The sequence below is a fragment of the Drosophila sulfurigaster genome, chromosome 3 (genome assembly GCF_023558435.1).
Source record: "Drosophila sulfurigaster albostrigata strain 15112-1811.04 chromosome 3, ASM2355843v2, whole genome shotgun sequence".
In the NCBI taxonomy this organism is placed as follows: domain Eukaryota; kingdom Metazoa; phylum Arthropoda; class Insecta; order Diptera; family Drosophilidae; genus Drosophila; species Drosophila sulfurigaster.
In genome coordinates, this window is record NC_084883.1 from 47,481,228 (window position 1) to 47,509,203 (window position 27,976).

Sequence of the window (27,976 nt, forward strand, 5' to 3'; positions counted from 1 at the left end):
GTGTTTTCGTTTTTTTGTGTGTGTTATATATATGCCACAAAATTGGCCAGAACGTGACTAAAACCTAAGTGGAGTCAAAGTGCTTTTCACTATGAAGCTGCCTGGCTGGCAACGGCACAATCGATGATCGGCTGCACCTCGTCACTGTCCCGCTCCGGATCAAGGCAAGCGGTCATGGCATGTGGCATGGTGCGCAGTAGCGCATAGCTATCTCTGTGATGGAGGAGCAACTTGTGCTGCTGATGGGCAATGAAGCTGCTGCCACGGCGAAGCGAACGCCGACCCATCTCGAGAATTTCTAGACTTGGATCGCGACCGAAGACAAAGTTCTGATAGGCACGTACAAGACTGAAGATGACGGCCGAGGCTCCGCCCACGATCATCAGATAGGAGCCAATGGGCACCGCATGCGGGGCAATCACGGTGGCCAGATAAAGCCAACGCTTGATGGCGGGTGTTAGCTCCGAGATGCCCTAGGAAGTAAATTAGAATTATTTATTTTATTTGGTTACTTAGTTAAGAATGAGTACACACCTCTTCCAGCCACATGACCGGAAACACAAAGTCACGAAAATCACGCACCGGATGCACGTCCTTGGCATGTGTGACCTTCAGATTGAGCTGTATGCGCACTTTGCCCTCCAAAGGTACTCCAAGTTTCTAAAAGATGAAACAACATTAGAATTGAAGATGATAATGTGATAATTCAAATCTCTTACCGGTTGTATTTTGAAGTAGGTTTCATGTTTCTCGCGCTCTGGCTGCAAACCTTCCACAGCATCCAGCAGCTCGGGATCGGACTCGTAGAAATGCGGATTGGAGATGTAGACAGGCGCACCATACTGACATGGACTGATGTTCTGCAAGCCACGCACCGCATCGTAATCGCTGGCATCGTAGCATTTGTTCTCTGGATTATTCGCCGAATCGCCATACGAATTGTTGGGCAGTCGAAACAGATCTGCTTTGAGGCCATCCTTCTCCACACTCTCCACATACTTTAGAGGTATAATCCTACACAAATCCTTGTCATAGATGTGCACCACATCGGACTTTGTAATATCGCGTGGCGGAAAGAAGGATCCTTCAGACCCAGCAATACTTGTGCAAGGTCCTTCGCTCCAGTGCGGCAAGTGATCGAGGCCATTGAGTGAATCGATGTAGCCAAACTGATCCATACCCTGATAACCCGTCTTAATGCTTGAGACCTCTGTAAGTGTGCCATTGCGTGCTAGCAGTAAACCCATTCGCTCCATGGGTCGCATGTGCTTCGGATAAAATCGATGTGCTAAACTCACGAGAGCATCGTCATAGCCAAAGACCAATTGATCGGCAGTCACATTAATAAAAGGCTTGAACTTTGCCGCAGTTAACACAAAGGATATAGTTCTAGACAACAGGTACCCGAGCTTGGGACTTAAACTTGTCAGTGTCTGAAAGGGAAATATATAATAAATTATACCATTCAATAATTATCTTATTTTTACTTACAAGCATTGGTATGTTGGGCGTGACAATGGGCGTGTTTTTATCCACACTCAGTTCAGGAACAAATTGTAAGATTTTCTTATGCTGATATGACACCGTGTAATTGTTCTCATGGAACTTCACATTCACCTTCTCCATATCTTCTCTGTAATGACACCATAACAAAAAACAGCGTTTAACATTTTTGAAATTATGTTACGTTCATTTTCGTAATCAGTTTCTCTCGATCGCATTACAGCACGTGTCCAAGTCTCACACTCAAAGTCAGTCGTTGACAGTTTCAACAAGTTGCCTGATATTTGTTGTTGTCCGTTCGCTGTTGTTGTTGGCAGTCAGCCCAAAGTCAGGGACAGTGTTGGTCGTTAAATAAAAAAAAAGATCCGAAAACTCAACCCAACCCAAACTGAATGTCAAGTTCATTTGGTTCAGTTAGAGAAATGTTGTCGACAACAACAATGTATTAAAGACAAAACGTTCAAAACTCAAAAACCCCATAATAATGACAAACATTTTGGCGTTTTTTCTGGCGCTTTGGCTACTGTTTGAAGTTGTCATTAGTTGTCAGCAATTTGTTTAGCGTTTTTGTCTGCTCAAATAAATCCATCTGTCTCATCTTGTAAATACAACAGTCACTGCGCTGTCAGTTCGCTAATTTTAATAATGCACTTTTTGTGCTAAATAATTGCATTTGATGCTGTATTTTTAAACATTTCGTTTTAAGTAGTAGAAGTGGAATTTTTTTTCGAATTTAAAAAGCCAATTTCGAAATTTAGATATTTAAAGTAAAAGATGCGATTTCTGGAATGCACAGTAATAACTAGTCTATAATTTCTGAAAATTTCGTTGTGATAAGATAAACAACTAAGAAGTTATTCAAAAAATAGTTTTATATGGGAAAAAGAGGATGCAGATGTCGGTTCCTAATTGCTTTGGATGACAAATTGGTATATTTTGTGGTCTATAGTAAGTTTTGATGTTCTTTTGATATTTTTTCGTCTATTTAGTATAATAATTCGGTATATTTAAAGAATAATACCGCGCTGTTATGGTATATGTTTGAATGCAACACTATATCGATATACTAAATATGGTGTTCGATTTATTTTGGTATAATCATTTGGTATATTTTAAAAATAAGACCATACTGCTTTGGTATGTTCTTGAATGTAATATAATATCGATATACTAAATATAGCCTTCAGTTTATTTTAGAATATTCATTTGGTATATTTGATATAGTTTAACAATGATACCTCATTGTACTTTTTTAGTTAAAAGTGTACTAGGACTGTAGCTTCTTACTTAAACGTTAAAAAAGTTTACTAAAAAGGGTAAATTTATTATCGTTATTTAATATTTATTACATTAAGAGATAACTAAATTTATTATAACCAAAAATACTTTTGGGATAATTGCTACAAGAATCATTAATTATCTCATGTGAAAAAAATAAATAAAAAACATTTCGCAGCTATATATTAATCTATCTCTGTTGATTTATATTTATTTGTATCGATGCAAGATTGATTGCCGATAGTCGGCGCTCTCAGCACGTTATCCTTCAGTGAAACTGGTTTCATTTCTGGGCGGTCTCGGTCTTGACTTGCACAATATTCACAGATACTCTCACATTACTATACTCGATCTCTCGAGACGTAATATTTGATATCGATTTGAGTTAATGGCTCAATTATTGCAAATGCTGCACAGTGGTTCCATGCTCAGGTGCAAATTGTAAGTAAAATTCAATAAATCTGCAACTAAAGTTGTCGCAACTAATTACAGTTGTTGCTCCGATTATTAAGTGTTAACATTTTAAATGAATAAATTGTTGCAATTGTTTTGCTTTTTTGCATTGTTGTCTGTATACCATATTTCAGCGATAGCAATTGTGGAATATAATTACATGCGCCAATCAATCAAACTTGATGTGATGCATAATCTTTTATGAATTGCAAATAATGCTAAACAAACAAGGCAATAACAATAAAGCCGAAAAAACACAAATTTTTGATTAAATTTTCGGCGTGATTTCGCTTAGCTAATTACTTTGAGCAAAGTTTAGACAAAAGCGCTTTCTATAAATGCACCGACTTAAAAAAAAGAAACACATAATTATTGTAATTGCACTCATTAAGGTTGATTTAAACACGTATTTCCTAACGAACCATAACAAAAGAGCTGCCATGAAAATGCTCATGTTAAATACTCTGATATTTAAGTAACTATATAGAATCAAAAGGCGTAGCAACTTTCCCTCTAGAACCCCACCAAAAACTCGGCGAGATTATAATTATTTTGCAATTAAAAATAAATGTTAAGCTCACCTGTAGACAAATGGTCCAACCTCCTGCAGTTTGGGCTTCTCGCCATTTAAAAAACCATCTGGATTCGTAACATTATAGATATACACCTTGGTTAATCGTATAACGCCGGGTCGCTGCCAATAATGATAACTTAAAGTGTCGTTCCACAGCCTTAAATTCTGTGCGAAATTAAAAATTGATTAGTTAAAACTGAATATTAACTTTTAAGGAGTACTTACCTTTAGTATAAAATAATCCAGCCATGGTATGGATGTTAAAACTATGCCTAAGATTAATGTAACTATACCAATAATTATCACAGCTAGTCTATCTGAAATGAAATACAAATGTTGATAAACTTAGTTCGATGTTGATTCTAGTTTGGAATAGTAAAAGTTGCAGTCTGTTTGGCAAATCAATTAGCATTGTTAGCATTGGGGAAATACTCGTTATATGGATTGACAAACGCGAAAAACGTCAGTGGGAAGTCGTACTCAAAAGATTCGTCATACTTCCGTTAACAAGATCCCATAGCAACCTAACCGAACCCAACCCAATTTCCTGAGGCACTTCACACCTGTTTAATGGCTGCAATTCCAGTTAAGAGGCGATTTTTTTTTTTTTGCGTGAGGCATTTCACGGCTGTCACTCGCACTTGGCATCTTGATCTTGGCCGACTTACGAAATTGAATTTCATATTTTGAATTGAACTAAACACTTAATTGAAACTGCATTTTTGTTGTTGATTTTCGTTGCAAATTGTTATGTTTATGGGCCTATGCACTTTACGCATCCCATCTGCGATTACCTTGATGGCATTTTGTTGAAGTGGGCGTGACCGACATGTGGGCGGTTAGCCTGGTTATAACGTATAACGTGCAATGCCAACGGGTTTTTCGGTCACCGGATTTTGTGAGTCCGAAACCGCCTAAAACAGTCAACGAACTGATTGAACTTCTTATTTGCCTCCAACAAAATGCGAATCAAAAATCAAAAGTGCAAAGACCAGCAGATTAATATATACTTTGTTTTCGTCTAAATATATGTATGTATGAATATATATGCGAGCATATATAAATGCATTTCCTATTTTCGATTTATCGGGTCAAGCCAAGCAGCTAAAGTCAGCGTATTTCGATAGCGTTGTCTGAGATTTATTCCAACTCATGTTGAGCTATAGCATCTATAGAGTATATAGACAGCGCGATTGTTGATTGTTTGTCGAAAATGATTGCGTACGTTTTTTTGGCGACAAGAAAGCGGCAAAGTTCAAGAGTTTCATTGACCCTGAAAGCCGCTTCACCACAGCCTGCAAATCAGCAACAACAACAACAACAAATTGACGCAGAGAAAGTTACGTAAAATGTCATAAAATCAAGCACAAACTGTTGAAACTGACGTTGTAGTTGAGCTGGCTGGTTTATGTTTTTTTCTTCGTTTTTTTTTTAATATATGAAGGTATACATATATATTTTTTTGGGGCAGCTGTCAGTTTCAAGGTCAAGGGAGTTTGAGTTGGGACAATCTGATTGCATTTACTGCCGGTTTATATTAATCGTCTTTTGGGCTTCATCTCGTTCATTGCCTTATTAGTTTACATCGATAATTATTTAGCTATACTTACATATATGCTTTTATAAATGTTGTAAAGACTCTCTTAATTAAATACGTTTAAGTTAAATTCTTTCACAATTCAATTTTATTAAGTTCGTTTCAATTTCATCTTCCTCTTTCTTTTTTTCACTTGTTGCTCTTATCGATAACATGTCCTTCGCTTAAATTATCGGTATTTTTCTTTTTTTCGATATTATGCTGATTACCGATTTGCTTAAAAATAAATGGCCACACTATTCTGATAGTTTTGTTTTCAAACTTATTTCGTAAATATAAATATTTACAAATATATATGTATATACATATATTGTTACTGCAACTGACAACAACGATTGCTTGAGCCTATGATTGGCGACATGGTCAATAAGCATTTGGCACACAATTGATACGTCAGCAGCCTGCTGCCGTTGACAATAATGCTGAATTCTCAGTTGTTATTGTTATTGCTGCGTTTGCTGTCGTTGCTGTTGCTGCTGTTTATTGTTATTGCATGTAAGAAGTTGTTGTTACTTCGATATTTCTATTTGCACTTTAAGCTGTTTTCATACCCTAGACGAAAGCATTCCCATGTTGTCATCAACGATGTCACCACTAAATGTATCCGAAGTGCTAATTATGAGTGCTTTTCCCTAATAATTTTAATAATAAATATTTAAAGTATACGGAATAATAATTATTCGAGGTGTAGCTAGGTGGGTGTAGCTTTTCTTTCTGCTGTTAATTATGATTACAAATATGTAAAGAATTAATTGTTTACGAGAATATTTAATAGTCGGCTCATTTCATTTCGTTTTTTCTGCATTGTAAATATTGGCAATGATTTGAGTTACAACAGACTCAGAGGCGTCTTATAGAGGGGTTTAACAACTTATTTTCTTATGTGGTATATTATATAATGAATATGAAGAGGATTTCATACGTATTAAAAGAAAACTTTAAAGGATTCATGCAGTAAACCTTTCATCACTTAATTTATGGCCAAAATTTATGTAGTATTTTTATATTTCTTTTTCTTATTTATGACTAAATATATTATGCAATTTTGTCCATCTATAAAGCAAATGTAATTGGATAATATAACCTCAGACTAAAGTCTCTTTTTTGTAAAATGTAGTTGATGTCTATTCAGAATTAATAATTATTTTTAAAAACTTTCATCATTAAATTAATGTAATTTTAATAAAAGATATCCCCTTTATGTTGAGTCCCTGCTTTAGACACTTAATGCTGGTGTCATATGTTCAGTTGTTGAAAATTACAGCTAAGCATGCAACATCGTTTCTGGTTTCCATCCGTTTGCTGAACTGTCGAAATTACAAGAAATCTGTTCGAACTTAAAAGCAGCCTGAAGGCTCATTTCAAACTAATGATAGTAATAGTTAGTTCTGTAAATTTATAACTCTTATTAATATTAGCACTAACATTAACTAAACATTTCACAATACACTGTTGAGCACTTGCAATTTACAAAAGGGGAACGGTCATCAACAAAAACAGCTACAACTATGAATATCTGTGAGCTTAAAAGAATACAGTTTCAATAGATGCGGCATGCGGAATTGCTGCAACACAATGCAACAGACAAAGCGACAACAGCGCCAACTCGTGAGTAACTAAACACTTTGCAACGCTTGCCAACAATGCCTGCAGCTTAACAATTAAGCTCAGATTTCGTTTCAGAACGTGCCCCATTGCGGCATTATTCATGATCTGACTGCCAAAGTACCGCAAAGTGCGGCATTGTTGTCCATGTGTTGCTGTTGTTGCATTGTGTTGGACTTGGCTGCATTGTCTGGGCCGCAATGTAAACACTTTTGTTTAAGCAAATTATTGCAATTACTGTAGGAAATGGAAATGGAATTGCACTCGGACACACTTCCTTGTACTGCCTTACAATTTGCATCGCATTGTCGATCGTTCCGATCTTCGATCCTCGTTGCCAATTACGAGGATGTCTCATGTTCAGGTTGCCGGCAGTCGCAGTGGCATTTTGAACCGGTTTCCTGGGTTTATTCTCCTTTTTTTTTCGTATGTGACGTGCCTTCTTGGGTAATTTTTGCTTTAAGTTATCGCATATTAACCCTTAATTAAAATACTTACAACTGATTCCGATGCTGGATAATAAAGACGTTGCTCACGAGTAGCAAAAACAGAAAACACGTAAAAGAAACAAATTACAAGCGAAGACAATTACGAGTGCCATGTTTTGTTGGGAAAGTGAAAGGAGGGAGAAACCCATCAAAAGAATCGATCGGCTGGAAGTAATTCAGTTGGAAAGGAAATTCGATATTCTTCGGCACATAAAACTAAAAGTGAGACAATGAATTGTAACGTTTATTTTACGCTAAAAGTCACATTCGATTTTACAAGATTTAATTTATGAAATATAAACGCTTGTTGCGCTTTTTATTTATTCACTTTTCGTATGTATGTGTGTAGGATTTACTTCCCTTTGACTAATCGAACTTTTGATTCCGAACTTGTTTACAATAAGTGCACGTGAACTATTGTGATCTAGTTCAATTGAGTAATCGAGCTTATGAATTGGGATTAGTTATCGATAACAAGTGCAAGTGAACTATCGTCAGAGCCGCAGAATCATTGTAATTTTAAAGGCTTATTGGCCTAAATCAACTACAAATCAATTACACATTTTGGTTATACAATCTGTAAACAGAAAATCAACGACTTGTTATTGCCAAAGACGCCATGTTATGAGCCAAGTTATTGGCCCCACTAAGAGACTTCTTCTTGCGAGACTCTGCAGATTTGTTGAGCTCACTTTGCCATGCAGTGAGTGCAACGCTCAAGAGTGTGCCTGCTTCGACTTCGACTACCGCGCCTATTTCTGCTTCTGCTTGTGCTGAGCACATAAACGGAATGGCAAATACTCTGGCCCCCCACTTCCCCCGCTGACAACTTCCCAGGCTCCCCGTTTTTGAGTTTGACTCAGAATTGGCCAGCAGCAGCCAGCAGCTGTGATTGCTGTCTTGGTCGTGTTAATTGTGTTAATTTTTAGCTCACTCTCTTGAAGTCGTCTAACACTCTGTGGAAACTGCCAGCGCAGTCCATATCCATGTCCAGAGCTGGCCAATCGACTCACACAGCTGTCGCTATCTCCCTCGCTTCACCTGCTACTTCGTCTGCGTCTTTGTCTCCGTCTCCCACTTTTGTTGGAGCTCAGCTCAGCTTCAATTTTCGGATGTTGGTATTTCACTCTCCGACTACGACTTCGACTCTGACTCTGGGGCTCGGCCTCTTGAGGTCTTGTAGCATATTGATTTGGCAACATTTTCATATTTGCTTTTGTATGTACAAGATTCGAGAGTGCTTATACCCGTACTTGTATTTGTTAGTTGTAGCATTTGGCAGTTAATAGTCGTTGCTGTTGTTGTTGTCGTTGTTGCCGTTTGGAGTTTTCAGCTGTTGCACTGGTCACTAAAGCACTCACAGTTTTTTAGTCGTTGTTGTTGTAGTTTTACTTCTATGCGAATTCGCTTGGACTTTTCAATTGCGATTTTTTTTTTCACGTTTGCGGTTTGCTTCACTTCTGTTTTTATGTTGCTTTGCGGTTTAGAATTGCCTAAGCACCGTGGTGCAAAATCAATTGAGAGTCGATGTCGAGTGCCCCTTAAGGGCATTTTTATTGAGAATTGACATTAACACATTTGGTATCAAATATCAAATTGTACTTTTCCATTTATGCGAAACAGATTGATTGACCTTCAGAGAGGCAGAGTGATTATGATTATGATTATGACTGTGACGAGATGAGACACAAAACTCGCATTTGCTCGTAATGCGCAATAACAGCTTGGAAGGCAATTATTCTAGGTAGCATCATAACTTGACTAGGCAATATATATATATAGTATTTAACTAGCCAAGCATAAAGTGTAAGCATTATCGGATAGCAACATCTGATTTGCTCTCACGTAACACAGAAGTCTTAAAAAAAGGCCAAGCCCAAGAATAATTGGAGGCATCAATAACAAATACCATAACTAGACAACAAACTTTTAAAAGCCAAGTGCAAAATGTTGACAGAAAAGCGAAATGATTCTAGACAACGAGAGAACTTGCCTAAAATGAAGGCAATCAAAAACACCGAATGCGATGTCAACGAAACCGAAAGCGAAACAACTTGGGCGATGATATGGCCAAGTTCAGAGAGAGACAGCGGCAGAGAAAAACATAAAGAGTGAGAGAGAGAGAGATAGATAGACTGTTAGACGGAGCTAGTTAGTGTTCTTGGCCATGGTTGTTGTTTGCATGGCTGGCTTCGACGACTACGACGACGACGACTAGATTTCATGACTGCGCAGCTGGGGCTCACATGGCGTATACGTAATGTCGTCTGTGGCACAGAACTCGGCTAACTAGGCAAGTTATGTTATGCTGTTGGCTGTTTGCTGTTTCCTTGATTTCAATCTCAATGTTTAGTTAGTTGCAGTTTTTCCTCTGACTTTTTTTCGGGTTTCTGCATTTTTTGGCTTTTTTAATTTTTTGTGTTTTTCAAGTCTGCATCAGTTGATTGCCTTAATGCTTAATGTTGTTGTTTATCTCGATATTTTTGGCCAAATACTCGTTTTGCATTTGCAGTTCTTGGATGACCAGTTTTGTACAAAAAAAAACACAGAAAACTTTTGCGGTATTTACATCAACAGTTGATTGCAACGTTGTTGTTGTTGTTGTTTTTTAGTTTTAAGTTTTATCTATTTAGTACTACTTGTTGTTGTTGTTGGTTTTAAGCACCAGCTTCAAGTATTTTTTATTTTCATTTTGTATTTTTTGCAAGTTTAAAGTGGCGCACAACTTGTTTTAGCTTTAGATTTTTGGTCAAGTAAACAACAACAGCAACGGATAACAAAAAAAAAACGCAAAACACAACAACACCAAAACGTTACCAATTTGGAAGTTGATATTGACTTTAAGCTGGCTAATTGCGCGTTTTATTGATAAAAATGTAATAATTGTTTTTAATTTAGTGTGAAAATATCTAAAGAATAAAATACAAAAATGTTCAATTCTACTTAATTAAATGAGCAAGTTTCACAATGTCAAATAATTTTGACAATTCGATTTGCATCATTAAAATGAAATACTGAATAAAATATAAAATTGTGAATATAATAGAAAATACTCAACCTATAATATTGTTCAATGGAATATTTGGCCTAGTTTATAGGAATTAAATACAAAAAAGTTTACTTTTGCAATCCAAAATAACCATGCAGATGTAAATTATAAATAGTATTTAGTATTTTTAAATAATGAAACGAAAAATGTGGAATATTTTCCTGCAGTATGCAAATCCAAATAATGAAATATAAAGTTTTAAATTATTTGTGATGAAACCTTCAAGTTTTGCAATGCAAAACATATGTAGAAATATAAATTTGCAATAATATTTAAGAAATTCGACTAAAACATTGATGAGGAAGGATTTAAAAGAAGCTTGTGTTTAACAACTTATTCGACTGCAGATAAACATTAAATCATTTTTCTATGAAAAAAGTAAATTTTAGCTATTCAAAATAGCAGAAAACAAACCATAATTATTATGGTTTAAAAGTATTTTTAAGTAATGGAACTAAAACGTTTATAAACAATGAATTCAGAGCTTGTTGAGAGGAATATTTGCCTGCAATTTGCAAATTTAAACAATAAAAATTATTAATTCTTTTTTAATGACATATAATTTAATGCGTTCATAGTATTTTTAAGTAATTAAACAAAAATACTGACTATAAAATTAATAAGAATTATGCTGAATAATGCTCAATGTGCAAGTTAGATATCCAAAAGAATAAAATAAAAAATGTTGAATTATTTTTTAATGAAACGATTAAATTTACTAAATTGAAACAACTATTTAAAAAGGAATTCTAGTAATCTAGATATATTTTAAGTAATAAGAAATACTGACTTTGGGAAATTTAAGAAAAGCTTGCTTAATAACGTTCAATGAAATAGTTGGCTACAAATCCAAAGAATAATAACATAAAAATTATCTATACTTAATTAAACGTTTCGATTTTGCAATGCAAAATAAAGGTGTAAACACAAATTAAAAAATAATTGATAAGCATTGTAACTAAAGCACTGATTATGGAAAATTAACGAGAAACTTTGTTCAATGGAATATTTGCCTGCAGGTTTTTTTTGAATGACTTGCATTTCTAGTTGAGTCTGAGTTGAGTTGAGTTGAGCTAAGTTGAGCATACTTACTATTGCTAATCTTAATGCCATGCGATATTAACATGGATAGAGGCGTCCCTCTGTGTGTTACATGGGGGCGTGTCCGACGCCCAGTTGACGCTTGTGGATTGCTGCTCTGCTGTTGTTGTTGTTGTGGTTGCTGCTGTGGCTGCAATTGTTGCTGTTGTTGCTGCTGCTGTTGTTGTTGTTGCTGGTGTCGTCGACCACGCCCACAGCTCGCCCAGTCGAGTAGGTGATCTCTAGCCGTGCGTCCATATCTCAAATAATGTTTTTCTAAGCCCATAATTCAAGTCTGTCAAATGCAAATGGAAATAAGTCAAATAAATTAGTTTAAAGTCGACATTGCAATTATAATTTAATTAATCTAATCTCTATTGCCGTTAGGGGTCAACTGGAGACTAAGGCTCCTAAACGCTTAATTACACCATACGTGAGGGGACTTTATTTAGAATGTGCACTAGAAAAAGAACAGTTTCTAAAGTCTAGAACATTCACTTTACAAATTGTGTTCTTTAAGTAAGACCATTCTAAGATCCAATTATAAAAACTAAGAGCATTGAACATTGAAAATGCCAAATTCTCAATATAAGATTTGAATCAAGCCATAAAAACTTAGAAAATTAATGTGAAAAATGTAAAATTCCAAAAACTTAGACTTAAAATATTAAATTTGTGTTACATAATTTTGTAATCCATTGAAATTCTTATAAAGTTGTTATCTAGCTTTTAAGAATTTTCATTCATAGCTCAGTTAGTTGAGCTGTGACAAAGTATTTTTCATTGTAGTATGTGAAAGGGAAGGTTCTGAGTACAAATACTGTGCGATTAAAGAAGTATAATATTTCGTAAGTAAAAGAATGTTCAACATATAGCTTAACAAGTAAGAAAGCTACAGTCGAGTGTACTCGACTGCGAGATACCCGCTACCCATTTTGAATAAAAGCAATATATTTTGCGGTATATTTCTCAAAATATACCAAATATACTACAAAAAAATACTAAAAAATATACCAAATGGTATATGTGGTATATCGATATAGTACCGCATTCAAAATATACCATAGACGGCACAATATACCAGATTGTCAGACAAAGTAACTAAGACCCCCAGTACTATAAGTAGGCGTTTTTGCCCATACAAAAGAATTTCTTTAATAACTTCGACAATTTTTATCTGATCGCTACCAAATGTTCAGGAATCATAACTACTATAGTAATTATTGTATATACCAAAATTCGCAGCTTTAGCTTTAAAGTTACGCTTGTTACTCGATTTTTTTTGATTTGCGGGGGCGGAAGTGGGTGTGGCAAAAATTTGAAACAAACTTGATCTGCGTGCAAACATAACAAATGCTGTCGAAAAAAAATTATAGCTCTATCTCTAATAATCTCTGAGATCCAGTGTTTCATACGGACGGACGGACAGACACACAGACACACAGTCGGACAGACGGACAGACGGACATGGCTATATCGTCTCGGCTGTTGACGCTGATCAAGAATATATATACTTTATAGGGTCGGAGATGCCTCGTTCTACCTGTTACATACATTTCCTGCCGGCACAAAGTTATAATACCCTTCTACCCTATGGGTAGCGGGTATAAAAATGAATAAACAGGGCTGCGTTTAAATAATAAGAGATAGTAAACGGAAGGATTCGCATAGTCAAAAAACAAAATAATAGAATATCTGATAATAAAAATCTATAGACAAAACTCCTCAAACTGGTATATTAAGTATTTGGTATATTTTGAATGTATGTATCAATATACCAAATATGTTCGTTGGTATATTTTTAGTATTTTGCGGTATATAAATTTAATATATTTTAAAATTAATACCGCATTGTTTTGCTTTTATTCAAAATGGGTAGCGGGTATCTCACAGTCGAGCACACTCAACTCTAGCTTTCTTATTTTCTACTATTTTCTTTTATTTATTTTCTACTATTAATAAAAACTTGCTCTTATGTCAAATGTTCGTGGAATCGAGATTCATGACTTTTTTAAGTATGTTTGCAACTTATTAATTTGGTATATTTTAAAATGAATTCCGCACAGTTTTGATTTTTTACTTCTTTACTCTTATTTATAAGAAATTAATTTTATATCAAATATTTTTGAATTCGAGATTCAAGACTTACTTGTTCTCGACGCACTTTTTAAATGAAAATGCTTACTACAATACTAAGTCCAATATCAAGATTGTATACATTTTTTGTTATCAGTGTATGGTATGTTTACGACTTTTGATGGATACTATTGTAAACGATGTTTTTCGAAAAGTAGAGAGTGTCCGGTATTAGAGGAATCCCAAGATTTTTTGCATTAATTAAATTGTAGTGTAGTGGAACGATCGACCACGAACAATTAACGAGTAAGCATGCGAGCAATATACGAATCATTAATATCAAAAACCAATTGAGTATGCTCTAGTCTAGGGTGCTCGGCCAGTGCCCAAGTTCAAAATGCTTCAAAATTAAGTTCAACATGCCACACGCAAATTTAACTATTATATTTGTGCACTCGACTGATTAAGCGTAATTTTTTTTTGTAGTTGCAGTTTGTGACGTTCGCAGTGACAATTTGTGAATACTCTGGCAACAATTTTGAAGAGTATTACTCGTATAATTAAAATAAAACATTTGTCATTGCCAGTGCAACTTATGCAAATGCCAGTTGCATTTGCCCGCTGTCCAGCAAGAAGAATTCACCTGTGAGCTGTAAGCTGTGATTTTTATTGAAGCAAGTGAGAGAGAGAGATTCATTCATTGTTGAGCAGCTTAACAACACCTTGTATACGGGGTAATTGAAGTCCGTTTGGCTGCACGACTCTTGGCATGATTTAAATGCGACATGGCATGACAAGCGTTTAGTGGATGTAAACGAAAGACTCAAGCGACGAACTTGCCGACACGAAGCAAACACTTTCATAATTAATATATGCCATGTGATGCATGTGCTGCAGTTATTTTTAAGATCTTTGGTACTCCTGCGTCATCTCTCTCTCTCATTCACTCGCTGATATAACATTCCAAAAGTTTACTTTTATTATATAGTAGTTGCTGCTCTGTTATATTTGAGCGAGTTTCGAGTTATGAACAACGAAATGTTCAACTGTTGTGTAAGGTTAAAAAAAAAAACAAAATAAAGATGCACAAAAATTATTTAAAGACAATTAATGGCATTTAGTTTTTGCCCCGTTTTCGGTTTTAATTGCTTGCCGCAGACGAAACATTGTCAACTGCTTTGGGCCAAGTTCAAAAGCTCTGTCTGCCCCATCTGACTGACAACCTGACTTTAAACTTTATTTTCGCCACCAGTGGAAGAAAGAAACATCAAAAAAACAACAGACGACAGAGTAAAGATCTTTCGTCTGCAGGTTGCGCTTAATGAGCATGAAAATAATTAAGACCAGTTTTAATTTGCAAATATTTGCGCAATGAGGAAATTAAGAAAAAAAGCCGCAGGCTCAAAGTTTGTAGAATAGCCAAATAAGGTTAAATGGGAAAGGAACTGGAATTATTTAAGAGAAAAAAGTAGCAGGAAGAATCGAATTAATTGTGTTATTAATAAATGCTTTACTCTTTTTTTTAGGCTCATTAAAATTATTGTAAATCTCAGTGAATTCGTGGCTCAAAATCTTTTTGAGATTTTATAAAGAAAATAATTGAAATTATTAAAAAGAAATGTACCACAAAATATTTTAACAATTGTGTTATTAATAAATGCTTTACTCCATTTGACGCTCCACTATTGCTTAGATTTCATGGTTCAAAATTTGTTTAAAAGCTACATTCTGGGCTACAGTGGGCCATAAAAGTAAGAGCAAAAAAAGTGCGGTATTATTCTTAAAAAATACCAAATGAATACTCAAGAATACTAAAATATACGACAACTTTATTTGGTATAACGGTATACTATTACATTCAAACATATACCAAAATTGAGTGGCTTTAATATTAACAAGTAAGAAAGTTAAAGTCGAGTGTGCTCGACTGTGAGATACCCGCTACCCATTTTTAATAAGGGCAAAATATTGCGGTATTATTTTCAAAATATACCGAAAATACTAAAAAAAATACTAAAAATATACCAAATGGTATGTTTGGTATATCGATACAGCACACCATTCAAAATATACCATAGACGACACAATGTACCAGATTGTCACCCAAAGCAACTCAGGCCCCTAGTAAGTAGGCGTTTTTGCCCATACAAAAGTATTTATTTAATAACTTCCACAATTTTTATGTGATCGCAACCAAATTTTCAGGAATCATAACTACTGTAGTAGTTATTGTATATACCAAAATTCGCAACTCTAGCTTTAAATTTACGCTTGTTATTCGATTTTTTTAATTTGCGGGGGGCGGAAGTGGGCGTGGCAAAAATTTGAAACAAACTTGATCTGCGTGCAAACATAACAAATGCTGTCGAAAAAAAATTATAGCTCTATCTCTTATAGTCTCTGAAATCTAGGTGTTCATACGGACGGACGGACAGACACACAGACGGACAGACGGACAGACGGACAGACACACAGACGGACAGACGGACATGGCTATATCGTCTCGGCTGTTGACGCTGATCAAGAATATATATACTTTATAGGGTCGGAGATGCCTCCTTCTACCTGTTACATACATTTCCTGCCGGCACAAAGTTATAATACCCTTCTACCCTATGGGTAGCGGGTATAAAAATACTAAATGAATATACTAAAATAGTACTGAAAAAATACCAAAGGGTACATTTATACTGATAGGTAAATTTGGTAAATCGATATACTATTACATATACATACATACCAAAATGTGGTATAATTCTCAAAATATTCCAAATTATTATACCAAAAAAAAAAACAGTTGGATATACCAAAGACTTTAATTGGTATATAAATGTACTATATAAAAAAATTAGTATTGAATTAATTATTATTATTATTATTAATATATTATTTTCTTTATATTTTTACGTTCAATATTTTTGTAGATTTTTATTAGTTTATAAATCACATTATAATGGGACATAAATTTCTAAATAAAAAAGTACCACGAAGTATTGAATTCATTGTGTTGTTATTAAGTGATTTATTCTTATTGACACTCATTAAAACTATTATAAATCACACTCTTTTCATGCCTCACAATCTGTTTACAGACCACATTCTAATGGGCCATAAACAGCTTACAATGTGGGTTTGAATAACCGCCTATTAAAATGGAGTAAGATGTTGTTCCTTTAGTGGACTTTAATGCCAATCTAATTTCCACTTTGCACACACCCCAATTAAAGTGATATACACGTAAACGGCAAATCACTTTCCCACAAATTTGCGGCTCATAAGCGCCATTAAAGCCAATCCATTAAGAAGTCTTTGAAGACATTAAAACCGCCCAAGTCCCGAACTAAAACTAAAACTGTGACTGAGCCTGACTAAAACACGTTTTAACAATTTTCTTGCTTATTTTCACACATTTTTTTTTTTTTTTTTTTTTGTTTTTTGTTTTGGCCGGCTTCGACTTTGGTCACCTCGACTTCTTTTCGATGCGGCTTCGTATTCACTTTTGTTCAGTCTCGGTCTCAGCTTCAGCTTCAGCTTCTTTTTGCCACAAGTATTATGTAAGCAAATACGAAAAAGTAAAAATGATTGAACGAAAAAATGCATTTGTCCAAAAACAAACTGTCTAGAAATCATTAAAAAATAGCACAGACATTTGCGTAAATAAAGAAATTACAGCAGCAGCAGCAGCAAGAGTAAAAATAATAACAACAGCAAAGAGATTGCAAAATTGCACAAATACGAAAATCTATTGACCCAAATACAGTTTTTTTTTTTTTTTATAGTATAACCAGTCGGGCACATATGGCCAAACCAATATGCGATGGTGCAATTCAGCTCCAGCTCCAGCTCCAGGTTTTTGGCTTTCTAAACATTCCCAACACAGCTGATGACGATATTTTTGAGTTTGAGTTTGGGCTTTGGCTTTGGCCACCTCATTGGTAATAGTAACACTTTTGATTGCACATAGCAGCAGCACAAGTTGCACTCACAGTTGCCAGTTGCCAGACAAGCTGCTAACCAGCAGCTAACTATCTAACTAGCTAACCAGAAAGCCAAACGGGCCATTCCAGGCAATGCAATAAGTAGGTTGCTTGGCCAACAGGCCACTAAGCCAATAAGCCAATGCGCTGAGCGCAGTGCTGAGCACAGTGCAACACGATGTGGCTGCCACAGACTGGTTGGCATTTAACGTGCCGCACAACAACAAAACAAATCTTCTTGCCCGCCTGCGTTATTGTTTATGCTGTTGCTGCCGTTTCGTGCACACTTTTTAAGTATATACTAAGTATTAGTTAGTCGCACCTTATTTCTAGGGAATTCACTTTTAAGTTAATATACATATATAATGTAGCTGAACTTGTGCAAAGCATCGCCTAAATTTTAAGATATCGTGTATTAAGTATTTATAGTAAGTCGCGCCTCTATTATGCAAGATGCCCAAGCAAAAGAAAATTTTACTTGTAAGTTTATAAAAATTAATAGACTGTGCTTGAGGAAAGTCTGCTTATACCTAATTTTAAAGTAACTAATATACCGATATTTTAAAGCTACTGAGATAATTAGCACGAAAAGCATAAAAGTTTCTATGCAACATTCCTTATTAATATTTAATAGATCCAAAGATAAATTATTTTATATAATAATAAAATAAAAAAATACTAAGCTAGTAACAAAGTTTGGCTTTCATTTCATTTAAATATTTTCTAAATTTGGCCATTCAAACGCAGATAATTCTTTAAAATTCCTTAACGATTTGGTATCATTAAAAGATACTTTATCAAAGGACTTTCTTACATTTTAATGAGTTACCCTACAGATCTCTAAAATAATAATTAATTTTGTATAAAATATACTTTATTAAAAGACTTCCTCACATTTCAAAGATTTATTCTACGTATCTCTTAAATATCAATAAATATATTAAATTTTCAATCAATTCATTTAAGGAATTCTTAAACCAAGAAAAAATAATCCAATATGTATAATTCAAATATTATACATAAAATGTTTGCACATAATAGAAATAAATGCAAAATGTCACTAACGAAAAGAAAATTGTAAGTATCTGATGTCCTACTTTTACTTTACTAAATTTCTTATAATAATATAAATGCGAATATTTATCAAAAAAAATGGATTTATTGTTTTTCCCAGTCTTCACGAGTTAATTCCATTTTTCTGGCGAGGTAAGTTTTTGATTAATCGTTTATCGATATCAAACGTGGTCGCACATGAAAAAGTTCTATGGAGCTCTTATCGATAAAAGTCCAAACTTTTTTAGGAAATAGCCAATTGGTCCTAATATGGCTAGAAGTGACCTAGGTCAGAAACTTAAATAGCAACCCTCGTAATATACCAAAGGCTCTGTATTTTTGAAAACTCCAATATTGAGACTTCGAGGTAGAAATGGAAAGAGTTTAGTTTTCCTAATTTTCTAACATTCCTTTACTAAATTGTATTATTATAATTGTATTATTGAATTATCTTTATTTTATTTTAATTTTTTTTTTAAGAAATATAGTTAATTATGTGTATATTACTTCACTTATAATTTAGTAAAAAAGTTGTAATGAAAAGTTATTTCATTAATCAGTTTTTTTCTAAGTATTTTAAATTTGCTTCCTTTAAACCTTAGTTTAGTTTTCTTTTCAATATTTTTAAAATTTATCACTGCAGTCTTCTTACTCATCTTTGGTGTAAATTTTTCATATACCCTGTAAGAAATATCTGTTCAAAAAAGAAGAATTGCAGTTCAACGCCAACGCTTTCAGTGAGTGTTGTTCATTCAGCTGATGCTGTTGAAATTTTGCAGCTACTGTTGAAATCTGTGTGCACTTGTTTGCTGTTTGTTTTTGTTTTGGTTGTGTTGTGTGTTGTGGCATTGTTGTGGCTTTTTTGTTGCTTATTTTTACGCGCATTTATAAATTTCACACAGCAGCCAAAAAAAGACTGCAAGTTGCGACTTGCACAGTGTGAAGGTCGCGCTTCATTTATCTTTTCTTTCTTTTGTGCAGCCGGCAGCTGTTCCATATCCAGTTTTGTTGTTGTTGCTGTGTTGTTGTTGTTGTTGGTGTTGCTGTAGTTCAACTCTTTATGCACTTCGGTTGCATTTAATGCATTTTTAATAAATTTCTGTGCTAAACTTATACGACTTATTACAATATTTTATGTATATAAAATTTCAATTTTTTTCCAGATTTTTTTTGCAACTTGAAACGTTGCTTCTTCTTGGGAGCTGATTACAGGGAGAGAAGAAGCGATTGCAATGTCTTGAATGGCACTTGAATGGCTTCATAAAGCCAATGCCAAAGAGGGGCGCATCTCATAATTGGCATCGTTGTATGGAACGCGTTGATTGGCAAATTGTATGCAATTATTGAAACGAAAGCTTCGAGTTTTCGATTTTGATTCCCGTAAAAGTTCGTTCATCTTTTGCACTGTTGACATTGAGACGTTCCACAATGTTGCGGAAGTTGAGAGTGAAGCACCAGACTCTGACAGACTCTGAGCCAACTCAGACAGACAAAGAGACAGACAAAAAGTATTTAGCCATAATTGTTGCTTACACATCGGCGAGGTATTCATTAGAGCCATAAGAAACGTATGTTGGCAATTTCTTTGCGTATGCCAAATAGCACGCAAAGTTACCCGAAAGCCCCTCAGGAAGCCGCTTCAGTGGCTGATTCCCCGAGCCATGTAAATCGTTTCGCTGAGCTCCTCAATTAACTTAAATTGGCAACACTTCGAGCGCATCAAATCATTCTAACAACAACGACTACATACTATGAAAAGACGAAAACGAAACGCTGTTAAAGCATTTTTTAAATGTTATTAAGCCGTTTAACATTCGACTTTGAATATGGGTTTTGTGGGTTATGCAATTCGCAGCATGCGCAAAAATATAACGAAAGACTGAGGCAACGAACTTGACGTGCGGCTTGGCAAAAAAAAAATGAGTTTGTTGTATAAGAAAGTTTATGAACAGCAAATGCAGAAGCTGCTGGAAGCTTATTTATTAATTAAATGTAATTTGTTATTATGTTTTCATTAATTTAGTACTTCATTGTTTTTTATATGAAGTGGTCTGAGTTTTTTTAATACATAATTTATTTGATTAATTTGCCATGATATATTTTTGGAAGCTGCTGAGAGGCGTTCACTACTTAATGACTAATTTGTTAATAAAAATTAATCGCATTTTATGTTTTCATTAAGTCAAACATATTCAATTAATAAAAGCCAAAATACTGCTTTGTCTTTTCTCAGAGTGACTTGAAATGATGTTTATAGTATTTTGAAAATCAATGGAAATCTTAGTCAGCCAGTTAAAATGTAAGAATGTTTTTCTTTCCAATTTTCCAATTTTGTAGAAGCGTCCATTAATTTAAGACTAATTTGATATTGAAAAGAAATTGGACATTTTATTTGCATCAAGTCGAATAACGTGTATTGAATTAATGCTGCTTTTTTCCTTTAGGTTTCCTTTAGCTATATAATAGCTGTCAAGTTTTCTGAATAAGTTTCTTAGATTGATCTGTGTTTTTTTAAAGATCAGTGCAAAACTTAGTAATCCTGTCAAGAATTTAAGATCATTTTTTCTCCTAATCTTTTTCATATGATAATATGTGATTTATAAAAAAATGATAAATTTACTTTTTCTAAATTTTTATTATAACAATTTTACAATTTTGAAGAAGCAGTTTAAAGGCGTCTATTAGTAGTAGGCCAATTTGTTTATTAAAATTAATGTGATATATTGTTTTTAAGAAGTCTATTATATAAGATTAATACTGTTTATAAGATTGGTTTTCGAAGTGTGAATTTTGTAATATTCTATTCTTATTAATAATTTTGTAATGTGGTCTACCAATTATGTAAATTCTACATAAATGTATTCACTAATTTATAACAAATTTGTTAATTTAAATTTATTTCATATTAATTTTTTAACAAGTCTAACACATACAATTATTAATGATCAAGTCGCCGTTTTGTCTGTTGAATATCTTAGAGTGATCTGTGTTTTTTTCATGCCCATCGCATTGTTTTATCTTAAAATGTTAAATCTGTGAAACGCCCCAAAAAAGCGCCAACACACCTACAAATGTTCAATTGTTTCAGTAGCCGGTCTACAATTCTTTTTCAATTACAGCCAACAAGCGAGCGAGCATACGAAGTGGCTTTTTATACCCGCTACCCATAGGGTAGAAGGGTATTATAACTTTGTGCCGGCAGGAAATGTATGTAACAGGTAGAAGGAGGCATCTCCGACCCTATAAAGTATATATATTCTTGATCAGCGTCAACAGCCGAGACGATATAGCCATGTCCGTCTGTCCGTCTGTCCGTCCGTCCGTCTGTCCGTCTGTCCGTCTGTCCGTATGAACACCTAGATCTCAGAGACTATAAGAGATAGAGCTATAATTTTTTTTCGACAGCATTTGTTATGCTTGCACGCAGATCAAGTTTGTTTCAAATTTTTGCCACGCCCACTTCCGCCCCTGCAAATCAAAAAAATCGAATAACAAGCGTAATTTTAAAGCTAGAGATACGAATTTTGGTATATACAGTAATAACTGTAGTAGTTATGATCCCTGAAAATTTGGTTGCGATCAAAAAAAAATTGTGGAAGTTATTAAAGAAATACTTTTGTATGGGCAAAAACGCCTACTTACTAGGGGTCTGAGTTGCTTTGGCTGACAATCTGGTATATTGTGCCGTCTATGGTATATTTTGAATGCGGTACAATATCGATATACCACATATATCATTTGGTATATTTTAAGTATTTTTGCAGTATATTTGGTATATTTTGAGAATAATACCGCAAAATATATTGCTATTCAAAATGGGTAGCGGGTATCTCACAGTCGAGTACACTCGACTGTAGCTTTCTTACTTGTTTTGTTTTTTGTTTGGCCCTCTTTGCCGCCTCTGCAGCTCTGCAAATGAGTTTGGCTTAAGTTTACTTATTCTTGGCAACTCGGCAACAAATTGCCACGCGCTCTTCTCTTGTCGGTTGGCTGCCGTGGCGAATCGTTGAAGCGTGTCCGCTTCAGCGCATTATTGGCTAACAATTTTCCAATAGTTGCAGCCAACAAACAACAACAACAACTTGTTGTTGTTGACTGTGCGTGGTGTGTGTTGTAATTTATACGTCTATTAACAACTACTTCTCTCTTCTCTCTCTCTCTCTCTCTCTTTCTGTCACTCTCTGTTTTAGCCATGTTCGTGATCTATTTTTTTTTTGGCTAAATGCTCTAATTACGCTGCAGAATTTGCCGCTTTCAGATACCGAACTTGGCTAAAAGCGAAATCCTTTCTTGGGACTTGAAACCCAATTTATATATATACTATATATGGTTAATTTTATCGATTTTTTATGCCTGCCGCTCAGCTCAGAGCTGACAGACGCAACGAAGGCCGCCAACGAAGCGTGGCCGAAAAAAAATACAAAGCCAAGTCAATCCTGACCTAAGTCACCGCTTTTTTGATTGGCGGCTGCTTTTTTTTCTTGTTTTTTTTGGCGGAGTCTGGGCTGGAGTGGCTGCTAGATTGATGGGTTTCTGGCACATTAAAGCGAACTTCCCTCCTCCCTTCCCCCGCTAACAAATTAAGAGCTTATCAATAGGCAAATCAATTTGCAATTTAAAAAAAAGGCATACAGCATTCATTATATAATATGCTTATAATAGTTGCCATACTCGAAAGCTTGTCGCATGTTCACTTTATTAGCAAAATGTACCTTGGGGGCAACAACAGCAACAACAACAACAACAGCGACAACAGCGTGTGGCAACATTGGCAAAAACAGCGCCGTGAATCACATGCTTATGTCAATATTTCAATTTTAACGGCTAAGAAAACACACCACAAAATATTCCCCAACAGCCAAAGAAACAACAATGCGAGCACTTTGTCAAGCAATTGTTGCTCTTCGGGACCCTTTTTTCTATACCCGCTATCCATAAGTTAGAAAGGGGTATTGTAAGTTTGTATATGACTATTATATTTATAATATTTTGTTGCGATCAGATAAAAATTGTACAAGTTATTTAAGAAACACCTTTGTACAGTAAAAAACGCCAGCTGCAATCAATTCTTAGTTGCTTTGACAGACAATCTAGTATATTTTGTACTCTATGGTATTTTTTGAATGTATTAATATATCGAATATACAATTTGATATATTTTTAGTATTTTAGCGATACATTGATTTGGTATATTTGCATTCTAGTATATTTTGCACTTCGTGGTATATTTTGAATGCAACACTACATCAATATACCAAATATCTGGTATATCAATCTGGTATATTTTGCAGTTTATGCTATATTTTAAATGTAACAGTACATCAATATACCAAATATAGTTTTCCGCATATTTTCAGTATTTTTGCGGTATATTATTTTGTTATAATTTGAATTAATACTGATTTTTTTTTTAGTATTTTTGCGGTATAATATTTTAGTATATTTGCTTCGGCTGACAATCTGGTAAATTTTGCTCTCTATGCTATATTTTAAATGTAGCACTACATCAATATACCAAATATAGCCTTTGATACATTTATAGTATTTTTGCGGTATATTAATATGGTATATTTTAAAATGATTACCACACAGTTTTGCTTTTATTTACATTGGGTAGCAGGTATCTCACAGTCGAGCAGACTCGACTTTTGGTTTTAGTTTCTTTTTTTTTTGACGTGTATTGCACTTAAGCATTTTGCATTTTGCGGTTAATTAAGACGACTTCTGTGTCGATGGCGATGCCAATTTTTACGAGTTTTGTGTTTTGTGGGCGTGTGGAGTTTTTTTCTTGGTGAAGATGAATGATTAGTTGGTAGTTGGCACAGCTTTACAGTTTAGTGCTGACAAAATTTGAAATGCCTGCTTGAAAGTAAAATTTAGTTTGAGGAAGAGGTTTCAAAGTGTCTCAGGTAATGCTAATTACAGCTTTGAATAAGACTAATAGTTCAGAAAAGTAAACATTAACAATGTAGCAGATATTTGCTCTTTCAATTTCGGAAATTTATAATTTAATGTTTAGAAGTTCTTCAAATTAATTATATTAAAAGCAGCAGTAATTCTTCTATTCTATTCTAAATACACTGAAACATACTGATGGGTATATTTGGTATATCGATTTAATACAACTAATTCTTCTGTTCTACGTTTTGATGTGTTCCATTTTACACTAATTGCAATTCGAATATGGTTAATAATTCCCAAAAGTAAACATAAATAAAGTAGCTGTGATTACGGTATTCCAATTTTGAAAATTTATAATTTAACGATATTCCGAAATTGCAATATAAATAAAATAATACTTGAATTCTTATATTCCAGTTTTAGAATTCAGACGTTAGTGATATTAAAAATTTTGAATATAGCTAAATTAAATCTTTATATTAATCATAAATAAAGCAGCAGTAAAGTGTGTAATTTCAGTGAGACTAATAGTTCCTCAAATTAATTTTAAGTTAAGTAAATTTAAATTTCAAATTTCTACAAATTATTCAAAGTAATTCTTCTAATTCAAATGTGGAATGATAATTACGATTTGAAAATTATTCCTAACTAAAGAGCAGTAAATCTTCTATTCCACGTTTTGCAGTTTATAATTTTATAATAATTAACAAACAAGTTCAGAGAGATTGTTCCTCAAATTAATCATACGTTAAATTCATTTCAATTTCGAATTGCGAAACAGATCTAGAATCTATTCATGAATAATAGCAATAGTACTTCATCTAGTTCAATATGACTTCTTAACATTAATCATAAATAAAGTGTTTAACCAAAGCAGCCGCAACTTTTTTTTTTTTATTTTCGAAGTATTTAATAATTTGAATTTTATGATAATTAAGACTTTGGCACTTTCCGAAATAAATGACACACAAAGCAGCTGAATTGACTTCTATTTCAAGATAGGAATGATAATTAACATATAATGTCAATATCTAACAAAAAAAAAAACCGTTCCTATTTCGGAACTTCAAAATTGAATGATTAGTACAATTTCAACTTGTCAAATAGTTCTTGAAAATAATCATAAATAAATCAGCCATAGTTCTTCTTTTTCAATCCAACCAATGTCAATGACAATTCGTGCATTGAACTGCAAACAAGACGCACGAAGATGAAGACCTCAATTGGTGTGGCCAACCTTCAACTCTTTCTACAACTAGACTTTCGACACACCCCAAAAAAAAAAAAAAGCCCAACTGTAACTAGCAATTTCTCTGTGATGTTTACACAATAAATTTCACACTTTTTTGCTTCATTTGCTGAACGCCAACACAACAAAAATAGCTATTACTTTATGCCCAATAGTCAACTTGACATTGACTTACATTTCTGTGAGTTTTTTTTTTTTATTTTTGGATTTGTAGTAAGCTCTTGTTTCTGTTTTGGCATAGCTAGGTCAAATTAACGTAACATGACGACGTCTATTGACTGAAACACAACTCATAAAAGAACGGTACACACACAACAAATATTAAAATGCATAAACTTTAGTAGGCTTTTAATGAGTTCAACACTATATGGAAAACTCTTTTGATAAAATTCAACCATTAAAGCTGACCGCTATGTTTTAATAGCTCTTTTTTGTTAACCTTAACATTGACCTGACCTTTAGAAAATGCAACAAGCATTTTCCCAAATTTAAAGAGCGGGTGAACAACACAAAAAGCTACGTGATGTGTGCTTGCATATTTGCACTTTGAAGCTTCAAATTTGCATAAGCACAATACATATAGTATATAAAAAATACTATATAAGCACATACTCAACCTACTATGTAAAAAATATACTATATAAACACATAAGCAGAGATGAAGTCGACGTCAATCAGAAGAAGAAATTGATTGGAAAACACTTACAAAATATTTAGAAATTTAAAAATTTTAAGAATAATTTTCAAATATTTAAATTGCTCATTTCACATTGATAAATAAGCTTTAAACACCTGTGACTAATTTTAATTTCAACAAACAAAATGTCGCTCTGTTCTATACTATTTGCCTTGGCTTAGTTAAGTTTTTAAGCTGACTGATAACTTTGTGGAATACCTTGAATTTTGTATGTTTTAACACATTTACGTTACTTTAAATGTATTTAAGAAAACAGGAATCGATCATTAAACAAAAAATGTTATTAATTAAAAATTTAATTAAATTTTTGTGAAATTTTTTCTATGAAGTTTTAACAAATGTTTTTCCTTTACAAATTGGACATCATATTCCTTTTTTTCATCGCTTAATAAATCTGCTTAAATAGAAAATACTAAATTGGTATGGTCTTGTTTTTTTTTTTGACTCTTTAAATAAATTTGGTAAATAGAAAATACTAAATTGGTCTGTTCTTTTTGTTTTTGTGTCCTCTTTAAAAAAATACACTTTTAAATAATAAAATTTTTGAAAATATAAAATACTAAATTGGTCTGCTATTCTCTTTGTTTCCTTTTTAAAAAAAATACACTTTTAAATAATAGAATATTTGGTATAAATCACGCATTCGCTCCTTTTACACTTACTTTATAAATTTCAAAACTTCAAGCAATGCCGCTAATCCAAAAGAAACTTTTTTTTTTGAAATTGCACTTTGTAAATATTATAATGATTTTTGTTAGATTTTCAGAAAACACGTTAGCCGCATGCTCATTCGATTTAAATATATACTTTTTTTTCGTTTTATGCCAATTTTAGAGATTCACACATATCCTTAAAAACCTTTTTTTAGACGCACACAATGTGCCACATTTTTTTGTAATGTATTCTTGATACTTCTAATTAGCATTCAATTAAATATAATTCATCACATAGTACACACAACAAAATCCCAAAAATTGTAGAGCGAAATCGAAAGCGAAGCCGAGATTGAAAGCGAAACTGAAAAGCGATCGCGAGACGAGACGAACCGAGCATAGAGCATATGTCGTGTGTGTGTGTGTCTCTCGTTGGCAAGTTGAAGTTGACGCGTCGAAATGAAAAGCTCGCATGAATGGACGAACAGCGTCGCAAGACGTTTTTGTTCAAAACGCAAGACTTTAAGTCGGCGTCGTAGCTCAGCCGCAGCTCAGTCTCCGCTGCAGTCGCAGCAGCAGCAGCAATCGCAGCGCAGCGCAGCAACTGCCTTCGAGTAAGCATCGGAGCCGAGCCAACAGCTGAGTCGGCTGCTGTGCATGTGTGTGTGTGAGTGTGTGTGCAAATCTCAGCTTGCGCTCGTGTCGTTTACTTGGCTGTGTGTGTGTGTGTGTTGGGTTATCAC

General features: G+C 34.1%; 1 protein-coding gene and 1 long non-coding RNA gene across 7 annotated transcripts; one reads left to right on the forward strand and one right to left on the reverse strand.

The window, feature by feature from the left end:
• Window positions 1-27,696, reverse strand: LOC133843750 (lysosome membrane protein 2). 3 transcript variants are annotated; one of them, XM_062277422.1, is made up of 8 exons: window positions 27,243-27,696; window positions 11,640-11,922; window positions 4,034-4,125; window positions 3,816-3,973; window positions 1,492-1,633; window positions 720-1,433; window positions 535-660; window positions 1-473 (listed from the first exon to the last, which is right to left on the reverse strand). In XM_062277422.1, the coding sequence occupies exons 2-8, from the start codon at window positions 11,911-11,913 to the stop codon at window positions 90-92; spliced, it is 1,890 nt and encodes a 629-aa protein (XP_062133406.1). In that variant the 5' UTR covers window positions 11,914-11,922; window positions 27,243-27,696; the 3' UTR covers window positions 1-89. The 3 variants fall into 3 exon arrangements, with proteins under 3 accessions (XP_062133406.1, XP_062133407.1, XP_062133408.1); XM_062277423.1 differs by lacking the exons at window positions 11,640-11,922; window positions 27,243-27,696 and adding an exon at window positions 4,603-4,732; XM_062277424.1 differs by lacking the exons at window positions 11,640-11,922; window positions 27,243-27,696 and adding an exon at window positions 4,603-4,707 and having other exon boundaries at window positions 4,034-4,121.
• LOC133845299 (uncharacterized) lies at window positions 6,622-7,565 on the forward strand. 4 transcript variants are annotated; one of them, XR_009894729.1, is made up of 3 exons: window positions 6,881-7,013; window positions 7,077-7,457; window positions 7,536-7,565. It is a non-coding gene; the product is annotated as an uncharacterized LOC133845299 (long non-coding RNA). The 4 variants fall into 4 exon arrangements; XR_009894727.1 differs by having other exon boundaries at window positions 6,622-7,013; window positions 7,077-7,565; XR_009894728.1 differs by having other exon boundaries at window positions 6,622-7,013; window positions 7,089-7,565.
• Window positions 27,697-27,976: the final 280 nt, after the last annotated feature.

Excerpts from the sequence above, each read along its gene's own strand:
- LOC133843750 (XM_062277422.1), bottom strand. The coding sequence starts at position 11,913 with ATGGGCTTAGAAAAACATTATTTGAGATATGGACGCACGGCTAGAGAT. Across the intron at positions 1,634-3,815 it reads GTTGGACCATTTGTCTACAG|AGAAGATATGGAGAAGGTGA; the intron begins GTGAGCTTAACA and ends GTGTCATTACAG. Across the intron at positions 661-719 it reads CCTACTTCAAAATACAACCG|AAACTTGGAGTACCTTTGGA; the intron begins GTAAGAGATTTG and ends TTCATCTTTTAG.